At 43.7% G+C, this 11,604-nt stretch overlaps 1 protein-coding gene across 1 annotated transcript in view; it reads left to right on the top strand.

Moving 5' to 3' along the window:
• The first annotated feature begins 1,248 nt into the window (after positions 1–1,248).
• The window catches only part of NOLC1 (nucleolar and coiled-body phosphoprotein 1), a 45,992-nt gene continuing 35,636 nt past the window's right edge, over positions 1,249–11,604 (top strand). The window contains exons 1-3 of the mRNA XM_068257951.1: positions 1,249–1,449; positions 5,831–5,886; positions 7,905–8,026. Of these exons, the coding sequence (XP_068114052.1) occupies positions 1,339–1,449; positions 5,831–5,886; positions 7,905–8,026 (289 nt within the window). The 5' untranslated portion in view covers positions 1,249–1,338. The remainder of the gene's footprint in view (positions 1,450–5,830; positions 5,887–7,904; positions 8,027–11,604) is intronic.

The raw sequence follows: 11,604 nt of genomic DNA, 5'->3' as shown, positions 1-11,604 counted from the left end.
CTTTTGCGATCCGAATCACTCATTTTGATGATTCGGATGATTCGACTCACAAAATAGATTCGGATCAAAGATCTGAATCGTTCATGATCCGGACAACACTAACTGGGAGACCTCTCAAGCTTACTCCAACCTGAATTATCGCAAATTATTTCTGTTTTAAGAATTGAAAGCACACTTTTGTTTTTCTTAGCTGTACTACACATACAAATCATTGAGATTATTGTCACCTCCAGTTAAAATGTCACTGTTGCTTGCTTTGCTTCATTCAAACCTCAGTGACACATTAGGAGTGAAAAAACTGGGCTTTATGCATTACCTACATGTATACTCTAAGCACGCAGCACACGGATTTAGCGTGTACTAGGACCTGCAAGCATGCGTAACAACATCTGAATACTCCATCTTCCTACACCCTCACTCTCTCAAGCTGTTCCGATGACATCATTAGTAAGCGCCGACAGTAGAGATGGGAAGTTCGGATCTTTTCAATGATCCGGATGATTCGAATCGGATCATTGAAAAGATCCGGATCTTTGATCCGAATCTCGGATCATTTTACTACCGAAGCATTCCGGGTGAGATGACTAGCAGGACAGGTCTTTCCCTGCTGTGGACAGGAGAAGGGGAGGGGGGTGGATACACAGAGAGAAGGGGAGAAGATGGACAGAGGGCAGGGAGTGGACAGAGAAGGGAGGAGGGACGAGCAGAGAGCAGAAATGTTTGTGCACACAATACCCACATGCTGCAATCATATGCTTTACATGTATTTATTTCACCTATATGCTCATCTGTGTACTTTCCATGCAAACGTCACACAGTGAAGGAAAGCATTCCCAGAAGATAAGTGCAGCTGTTTAGTGCCGAGTGCAGGAGGATCATAATGCACAGCAATCACAGTGCCTGCAAAGTTACTGAGCTGTGCTGAGCCAAAAGCTTCAAATGTGTTCACTGTGCAGCACTACGGAACAGCCAGCCTATAATGGGCAGCACATTGCAGCCAGTATGTGTGCTCTACACATATCTGGCAGTGGCACCCATGTCCCCTCTCTCTCACATCTACCTGTCTCCCTGCAAGGCTGCCTCCCATCCAACAGAGCGATCCATCTCAGCTCTGCTTCCAGGACCCCGCTGCCCGCTGAGAGGGGGCGTGTCGCTCCTGGCCCCGCCCCTTTTGCGATCCGAATCGTTCATTTTGATGATTCGGATGATCGACTCATTAAATAGATTCGGATCAAAGATCCGAATCGTTCATGATCCGGACAACACTAGCCGACAGAAGTCGTGTCTTCCTTTTCTCCACGTGATTGCGGTGTGTGCAGCGTGTAAGAGGCCGGAGCCATGGCGGACAAAACGGTTGTGCCCAGCGATCTGTTTCCCTTTGTGTTGCGATTCCTGCGGGAGAATCTGTTCACCAGCACGGCCAATGAGTTCAGCAGGGCCACAGGAGTGGTGAGTGGAGAGCGGGCGGGTGCAGCTTTCTTAGTGCCGATGTCACACACACTGCTGCAGTTCTATAATCTAGAATGAATAAGCGAGCGGTCTATAAAACACTGTCCATTAATTTGTAATGATTGATTATGTAGCCTTACACGTGCAACTTTATTATATTCAATATAATATTTGTAGTTATAAACGAGGTTTAGCTAAACCATATTTCAGTGCTGTGTAGAGATAAGTTGTAAAAGGGTGGTTTAGTTTCCTACCGATATTTTAGGCCTCGTTCACATCATTTAGCGCAGATGGCTGTGCGATTGGAACGCAACGCGTCCGATCGCACGCCATCTGCGCTCCTATGCGCTGCGCTGCAGATCCCATTCATTACAATGAATGGGATCTGCGCTGTGATTCCCAAAAATGCGTGCAGCACGCGATAGCGCAATCGCGCTGCCACGCAGCGCATATGATGGGAACGGTAGAAGGGCTGTCTATGCCCTTCTACCGTTCTTGCGTGTCGCACACTATACGCGCTGCCAAAATGCGGACGGTAGCGCGTATAGTCTGAACGAGGCCTTATGGATTTATGGCTTTTTATAGGCACAATGCAGTGACCACAAAAGTTAGATACCACTGGTGGAACAAAGTAGTGAGGGAATATGCTTATCATTCTGCCAGCTCCCCTATTAATTATTCAGCAGTATTTTTATTGGTAATGTATGTTGTAGGCCAGAGCTGATACCTCCCCAGTACCAATGAGGATGGGAAGGAACCCCTGCCTTTGGCTGGTATCGTGTAGTTTTGATTAGGTAAACTGGATACAAACCACACATAGTACTTTGTGTGCTGCCATATGTAGTAATGTAAATTGTGGCTACGATGGCGTTAAGAAGGTAATTTGGGTGCTGGAGTCTCGTCTATACTATAGACAAATTCCGGCTATAATTTGGAAAGCGATAATAGGTGTTTGGCCATATTCTAGCTGAGTCCTAGGAGAGAGGGGTAAATTAGGCTGCAGGTTATCAGAGGTGGATTGGTAATGCCAGGGAGTACGTTGGGCTCTGGGTTATCGGAGGACTAATAAGTGCTCGGCTCTAATATATAATGAAGCGTCAGAGTAAGTTAGGCGCTGGCCACACTTGTAGCTGCTTATGCCTGCAGGTTTCATGCATGAGAATGGGATGCTCTGTGCCTCAGTCAAGAGCTGATTTAATTGGCTCCTGATCACAGTGAGCCAGTCACTGTGATCAGGAAGTTAAAAAAAAAAGAAAAAAACGGCCCAGGTTCTCGAACACGGTAAATCCAGCGCTGGAGACTTGGGCGCAGCAGCGCAGGAGACTTGGGCGCAGCCGGCGCCACCATAGGCCGTAATAGGAACTACGGCTATCGCAGGCACATGGAGTAACTTCAGCGCCGTCAGAAGACGGATCTGAAGTTGCTTTTAAAACAATAATTCGGCTTCCAGCTATTGCTGGAAGCCGAATTATTTCATTCCCCCACTATCCATGTCGGCCTGGAGGGGGAATAGTAATTAACACGGCCCGGACTTGTGCGGCAGCAGGATTAGCCATATACTGGCTGTGTCCTGCGCCCAAGTCTCCGGCGCCGTTCTCTCTCGTACGCCAGGTTCTACTGTCAGCAATGAGTTATTTAAGCCGCCTGTTATTTTATCCAAATCTGAGTAGTCTTGTTTTAAGTTCCATTTAAGCCTCTTTACACAGGCCCAGTTTACACTTGCCTTGAAATAGACACATTTTGTCCATTTCACAGAACACAGGAACTAATGTTTCAATAAATCCTATGTTGGGTATAGCAGTGTTCTCTCCAGAATTTTTTTCCAGCCGGGTGGCATGAAAAAGTAGCCGGGTGGGATGAGTTGAGAGAATGCAGGATCAGCACTTCTCTTCACAATTCTGCTTACAGCATAGGAGGAGGAGGGACGATGACAGCCGGATGCTCACCAAAACTAGCTAGGTGGACCACCCAGCTAAAAGAGCCTGGGGAGAACACTGTATATGACATTGATGGCTAACCTTGGCACCCCAGCTGTGACAAAACTACAAACTACAATGCCTCTGCCTCCCGAGTTATGCTTAGAGCTGTCAAGAGTATTGCAATGCCTCATGGGACTTGTAGTTCAACCACAGCTGGAATGCCAAGGTTAGCCATCACTGGTATAGGATCTACTCACACTTGTGCATTGTCAATGGATCTTTTCTGGGAATCGGAGCACAGAGACCCAATTTGCATGATTTTACCAGATTTGTCAAAAACCCTTGGGAATGGACAGTGCCCATTCTCACGAGTGTTTTCTGCATATGTTCCTGAACTTTTCTACTCTCCTGTCACCTTGTGTTTGGTCATCTTTGTCCTAATCAACCGTCACTGCTGCATGTGTCGCTCGGGTCCACTGCAGGGGAGAAGTGCTGGTATACAGATCAGAGTCCTGGCAAAAGCATTATCAGACTCCTTATTGGATTTCAACAGACCAATGGAAGTCCTACCTCCCCAAGGAGAATGCTCATTGGTTTACTGAGTAAGGGGCCAATGAGAAATATCCCTGGTGGGGATGTATTACACATAGGAAAACTTATACTGCTTTCTTTTTTTTTTTTTCTGTAAAAACAAAACGTGTGATATAAGTAAGGTTCTATTGTTAATTATGTGTTCAAGACAGCTGAGGTTCCATTCTCACCTGTCAGTCTGAAACGGATCCAATGGATCTGTTCTGGTAAGCAGGCTGCACTTATGTGCCATCCATGATTTTCCCGGACAGGCGGATGCATTGCCCATATAACCATATGGTTAAAACTGATCAGTCCTCGGTTCCAGCCTGATCATAACAGACTTTTCGAGTGGACATTATACTGTCCGTTCCCACTGGCTGTACATGGCCCGGCTGCAGATGGGAAACCCAGCCTTGTGGTAGCAAATATTCAGGTCTTGTAGACACCTGTGGCATTTCTCTCCTGGATCTGCAATGCAGAAAATAAGACCTCAGACAAGTTCTTAGTAGGAATAGTTCTAGATGTTCCTATGGTTCTCATCATAGGCCTAATGCGCTAAGTATCAGCAGTAATGTTGCCACGTAAATTACCAGTACGAAACACCAACAGAGTACCTCACGTTGCGCAATTAGTATGACCTTGGCAATACATGGGTAACATTCTTCTAGCCTGCATTACCATAGAAACACTCACATTAGCCATGTACCGCTAGTCACGCCAATTGTACAATGTGGGGTACTCTACTAGCGATGATACCGGTAATGTAATAGCTGGTATGTGCATCAGGCCCCATGTGACTTTTCAGTTCAGATGCATTCATCTAAAAAAGCCATGGGGAAATTTGGGAGCGGGGTGAAGCTAAAGGATGGCTTATCCTGCTCTAGCTAATCTTTTATTTCCTTTTACTGTTACCCTACTGACTACCTAATTTTCTGGTCCCACGTGTAATTTGGGTTCCAGTTTTTCTCGTAACTTGAGCTCTGGCTATTGACTGTGCCCAGTTTACTCAGGGAGTGCTGCTATAGCCGTATTTCACATTACGGCCTATGGCGGCGTCCAAATCGCAGGCTCCATGCGGTGCTCAATTTACCTGTTTTAGGTTCAGGTATGTGTCAAGTAGCTCACCTTTTCCTTTTGCTTTATCTATATGAACTGAATTGGATGTGGCTGCACACAGTTTTGAACAGACGTTTGGGTTGTGAATTGTCAGCTGTCCCACCTAATGAATGGTGCCTTGCATTCAGTTGACTACACCTACCCACGCCATTTTCTTAAAGTGATGGTTCGCTCATAGCTGGAAAATGTAAAGTGCATACACAACACTATAACTGATGCCCATATAGATCAGGATGACAGTTCTGGCTACAAGCTCATACAAATACATCCCTCTGCTTCTTCAAAAAGATTAGTACTTGCAATGGGGTGAAGGGACAGCGGCTTAGTGCTCGATGAAACAGCTTCCAGCTGGTGAAATGAGGAGCCATCACTTAAAGTGAATCCGAGAAGAGAGTGGTATGGAGGCTGCCAAAAGTATTTTAATCAATACCAGTTGCCTGGCTGTCCTGCTGATCCTCTGCTTCTAATAAGTTTAGCCATAGACCCTGAACAAGCATATGCAGATCAGGTGTTTCAGACAATATTGCCAGATATGACAATGCTTCTTTCTGGTGTAATTCAGACACTATTGCAGCCTCCATAGCACTTTCACCTCGGGTTCACTTTAAGGCTCAAGCTCGGGACGCTAATGTTGGGCTGTGCTCCTGCTTGTTTACTTCTCCGTAGCTACAATATGTTCACGTGTGAAACCTTTTTAATCTGGTTATTAACCGAAAATGTAAAGAAATGATGTCTTTCCAGTGTTACTTACCTAATTTTCCTTCTTTTTACAGAAAAATCAGGACGCCAGCTGTCCTAGTCTTTTGGATATATACAGAGATTGGCTAAAGTGAGTGGCAAATGGGGGTTGTTAATTTTCTTATATATGCTTCTCTAGCCAAACCACTAAATACTTAATCAGCGCATTAGCCATCCAAAAGTTTTGACAAGCAATGCATGCATTGTAAGTGCCCACCTTTTCATAATGGCTGTAGTGTACAAGGAGGATGGCAACAGCTGTCCGAACTTTTGGATTTGCAAGAGAGTGTTTACAGCATCCAACTTTTTTTATATCCCAATTTCAGTGTACATTTTGGAATCAACATGCATCACCATCACGTAGGCGGGCAGACTGCAGGCAGCGCACTACCAGTCACACCCAGGCAGAAAGCAGGACTTGGAACTGTGCCATGGGACATTAAATAAATAAATGACTGTTGGTTCCTGTAAATTTTACATTTGTAACAAAGTAAATGTGAAGTGAGATTAAAAGAAACAAAAAACAGATAATGACCTATGAAGAGGGAAGGCTCTGGATCCTATAAAACACAGTTCCCCAACCCTGTCCTCAAGGCCTACCAACAGTACATGTTTTGCAGGAAACCACAAACATTCACAGGTGAGGTAATTAGTGTAGTAGAGCTAATTAACCACTTCCCAACTGAGGGGTTTTACCCCTTGACCACCAGAGCAATTTTCACCTTTCAGCGCTCCTTCCATTCATTCGTCTATAACGTTATCATTACTTATCGCAATGAAATGAACTATGTCTTGTTTTTTTCGCCACCAATTAGGCTTTCTTTAGGTGGGACATTATGCTAAGAATTATTTTATTCTAAATGTGTTTTAATGGGAAAATAGGAAAAAATGTATTATTTTTCAGTTTTCGGCCTTTATAGTTTTTAAATGCATGCATGCTACTGTAATTAAGAAATAAAGGTGCATTTTTTTCAGTTTTGCGTCCATCCCTAATTACAAGCCCATAGTTTATAAAGTAACAGTGTTATACCCTCTTGACATAAATATTTAAAAAATTCAGTCCCTAAGGTAACGATTTATGTATTTTTTTAATTGTAAATTTTTTTATTTTATTTTTTTAATTACAAAAAAAAAAAATTGGGGAGTGTGGGAGGTAAGGAGTTAATTTTTTGTGTAACACTAATTTATTTCTATGTAAAAAATGCTTTAGGGTGTAATTTACTATTTGGCCACAAGATGGCAACAGTAACTTTTTGTTTAATACAACCTGCAGGAAGTACTAGGAGGCTGAGAGTTTGTTTTTTTTCACAATGATCGCGCTGCTCAGCGGAGCAGCAGCGGATCATTGCGGGGCTTAGATCAATGAACGGGAATGGATTTTCCTGTTCATTGATCTCCGGGCGGGCGGCGTTTTTTACCGGCGGGAGTGCGCGCTAGAGCCAGCGGGCAGCGGCGGGAGCGCGGAAAGTACGGATTTCTCCGTCCCTGGGGGTTACAGGATGGAATAAGGGACGGAGAAATTCGTACGGGCGGGGGTAAAGTGGTTGACTACCTCTGTGGATTTCTACAAAACATACACTGTTGGTGGGCCTTGAGGACAGGGTTGGGAAATACTGCAAGAGCCTTCCCACAACTCTCTTGGTGTCCTCATTCTAGGATGGTCACCCCTGTTGCAAGTATTTGACCAACAGATTGAATATGTGCACTTTGCCGCCTCAGGGAGCCCTCGGGAGGCTTCGGAAACATTCAGATCCACAATTGCTTCCAAAGATGGGACCTCTCTTTACTGCACTACAGAGCCGCTAGTCTTCACAAACACTCATGTCCCCAGTTGCTTCGGTAGCCTTATGAGGGCTCCCAGAGGAGGCAAATTTGGATGGGGACAGTGCTGGAACAGGAACACCATGTGAGGGCAGGGAAGGCTCCATGAGATCCAAAGCCTCCCCTCCTAGGGTTCTGACTTTTTATTTAAAAAAAAAATTGCTTTGAGTGACGGAACAGATGATTCAGTGTAATTTCTTTGTAAATAACCCTTTTACAAGTGACACCCAGCATTGCAACTAAATGTTTACATGTTTCACAATGTGTTTTCTACCTCCACATCTTCAGATCCCCAGATTCCAAAAAAAGAAAATTACCTGCTAATAATCTCCCTCCTAAAAAGACTGCAAAGGAGTCCAGCAGTGAGGAAAGTTCAAGTGAGGATGAAGAGCCACCAGCTAAGAAACCTGGTAAGGTGGTACAAAACGAGAAATGTGTCCCAGATGTCTTCTTTTCATTACTTGTTCTTTCCACCAATAGGCTGTAATCCCAGAAGATGCAGCAATATATAAAGCTAGTTTTACAGTTTCTGCTACTATAGATAACCCAGCAATATTTTCCAAATGTTATCAAGGTTTATAATAAGGGTACTAAATGAGACCGAGAATGACCTCACGGTGCGGACGGGCTTAATGGGAAGTACTCTTGGCTGGCGCTCGGTTGACTTGATCAGCCAGAGTGGCTGAGGCGTTGGGGAGAATCTGGGGACACTCTACACATGTTATATTCTCATCTGAGGCAGTTATCTGCTGAGTTTCAACTAGCTTGTATATGAAGCTTTTGTTTTTGTAGCTGTGTGGCAGAATTATCAGTGAGTGAAATATAGGGAAGGGAGCTTTTAATCTAAATTTTGGCCATCTAAGTGCTTTATTTTTAAAGTGTGTAACATAGGACCAACAGTTTAAAACTACATACACACTGTACATTTTCCTTGGCTGAAACAGTTGTCTCCTGGCATCACTGGCCTCTTATTCAGCAGATTTCCTTGCCTGTGTTTTTTTTTTTCTCTTTTTCCCCCAGCTTCTGTGGGCATTTCTTCGGACATTTCTGCAGCAGGGTGCAGCTCACAATGTTGGCTTCCTGCTATGCAGAGGATCCACTGCGTGGTCTTCAGCCAAGCACTAAGTGTATTCAGCGCATCTCTAAATTTCGTGTACATGCAGTTTTAAGCGCTAGGAAATATTGAGCACGGGGTGAAGCATGAAAACTGCTCCCCTCCTCTCGACGACGTTAATTACTACTTCTTATCTGGGCCAATGTGGACTCCAGGGTAAGACTTGATTCGGCTGCCAGCTAATGCTGGTGATTTTTGTCAACTGGGCTCAGTTTTTTTATGGCACCCAAATTACTGACTGAGTGCCGCTATAGCTGTAATTCACATTACGGCCTTTGGCGGTGCCTGGTGCGCCCACATTTCCAGCGCTGCATCTGCCTGACTCTGGAAATTTCACCCTGGATATTTTCTATGTAATTTCTCCAGGTATGCTGTATAGGAAAGGCCTAGCTTTGTTCCTTACCTGGAAAGTATTTGGTTTTGTTCTATCAGCCACACAGAAATATAACTTTATTGACAAAGTGGGTTAGTAGCTGTAAACTATTTTTATGCTTTTGCTTTATATAAAGACGGACTGCTGTGAGTAGTAGGAGTAGTAGCCTTTTGTAGTTTTGTTAATGTTTCTTTCTGCTATACCATAGGGGAGTGTAGTGCTCTCTCTTCACAGAAAAGATGATTTCCTTGTAAGGAACGATTTATTTATTTTTCCTATCTGGGAATTTTTTAACTCTTTTTGGACATTCTGTTGATATTTTCATGAACCTTCAAACTTCCATTATTTTTCAGTAGGGCGATGTCCCTAGTATTACACTTTTGTTGAGACTGACTTAGGTAATTTAAGCAACGTTTTTAGTATAACTTGAAAACTTTGCTTTTAGGGCTTGTATATGTTAATGTACAAGCAGCCTTACACATACATCATTGCAATCTACACTCAACTAAAGGATTATTAGGAACACCATACTAATCTGGCATTTGACCCCCTTTCGCCTTCAGAACTTCCTTAATTCTACGTGGCATTGATTCAACAAGGTACTGAAAGCATTCTTTAGAAATGTTGGCCCATATTGATAGGATAGCATCTTGCAGTTGATGGAGATTTGTGTGATGCACATCCAGGGCACGAAGCTCCAGTTCCATCATATCCCACAGATGCTCTATTGGGTTGAGATCTGGTGACTAGGGGCCATTTTAGAAGTGAACTTATTGTCATGTTCAAGAAACCAAATTGAAATTAAATGAGCTTTGTGACATGGTGCATTATCCTGCTGGCAGTAGCCATCAAAGGATGGGTACATGGTGGTCATGAAGGGATGGACATGGTCGGAAACAATGCTCATGTAGCTAGTGGCATTTAAACAATGGCCAATTGGCACTAAGGGGCCTAAAGTGTGCCAAGAAAACACCCCCAAAACCATTACACCACCAGCCTGCACAGTAGTAACAAGGCATGATGGATCCATGTTCTCATTCTGTTTACGCCAAATTCTGACTCTATCGAGACTCATCAGACCAGGCAACATTTTTCCAGCCTTCAACTGCCAAATTTTGGTGAGCTTGTGCAAATTGTAGCCTCTTTTTCCTATTTTTGGTGGAGATGAGTGGTAGCCGGTGGGGTCTTCTGCTATTGTAGCCCATCCGCCTCAAGATTGTGCGTGTTGTGGCTTCACAAATGCTTTGCTGCATACCTCTGTTGTAAAGAGTGGTTATTTCAGTCAACGTTGCTCTTCTATCAGCTTGAATCAGTCGGCCCTTTCTCCTGACCTCTAGCATCAACAAGGCATTTTCGCCCATAGGACTGCCGCATACTGGATGTTTTTCATTGGGACTGCTATATGAGAAGGCCATATCTACCACTACTGCAGTTCGTAACCTGTATATAGTGTTAAATTGTATGTGTTGTGCGTCTGTCCTCTTACACTAGGTCTATGCCATGTGTACCATAAGCAATTCCGAGTATAGCTCTGCTGTACTTGGCGAAATAAACTGATTCTGATTTTTCCCTTTTCACATCATTCTTTGTAAACCCTAGAAATGGTTGTGCGTGAAAATCCCAGTAACTGAGCAGATTGTGAAATACTCAGACTGGCCCATCTGGCATCAACAACCATGCCACACCAAAATTGCTTGCATCACATTTCTTTCCTATTCTAACATTCAGTTTGGAGTTCAGGAGATTCTTGACCAGGACCACACCCCTAAATGCATTGAAGCAACTGCCATGTGATTGGTTGATTAGATAACTGCATTAATGAGAAATTGAACAGGTGTTCCTAATAATCCTTTAGGTGAGTGTATTTCCCCATTGGTGCTCAATCAGTCAGAAATGTCAGAGAAACATACACAAGTACTGTGGCTCCTTTGAACGATCATTCTGTTTTTAACAGTTTGTTTCTTGTCCACATCAAATGGTTGGTTTCAACAGCTTACTGTCCAGGGCTGTGGAGTCGGAGTTGGATGATTTTTGTACCCACGCTGTAGCTTTGCAAGGGCTGTGGAGTCACAGCGTCTTGAGTTGGAGCAATTTTGGGATCCTGGAGTCAGTTTCATAAACTGCGGAGTCGGATGATTTTTGTACCAACCCCAAAGCCCTGTTCTTGTCCATATCAAATGGTTGGATACACATGCACACAGTGCAGCATGTGCAGGAATGATCAATACTTACCAACTTGTGCAGTCTCTAGTCTGAGAAAAGGATTGTTTGTTGTTGTTTTTCATCACTCTTTTAGGAATTCACTTCAGATTGATCCACAAACCATTTGATCATTTTTTCCAAGATCGTACATCAGTCAGGAGTGAATATTGGCTTGTGTGTACGCCGCCCTAGTTAAGGGGTCAGCTTCACAGATTACATGTACCGTAGTAAGCAGTGTTAAAAGTGATTTGTATTGCACTCTTTATTCAAACAAAAGTTACAAATTTTGAATCGGTGGA

Source organism: Hyperolius riggenbachi, chromosome 10 (assembly GCF_040937935.1).
Source record: "Hyperolius riggenbachi isolate aHypRig1 chromosome 10, aHypRig1.pri, whole genome shotgun sequence".
NCBI lineage: Eukaryota > Metazoa > Chordata > Amphibia > Anura > Hyperoliidae > Hyperolius > Hyperolius riggenbachi.
The sequence above is the reverse complement of the archived record's forward strand: the minus strand, read 5'-3'. Positions and strand labels throughout refer to the sequence as shown.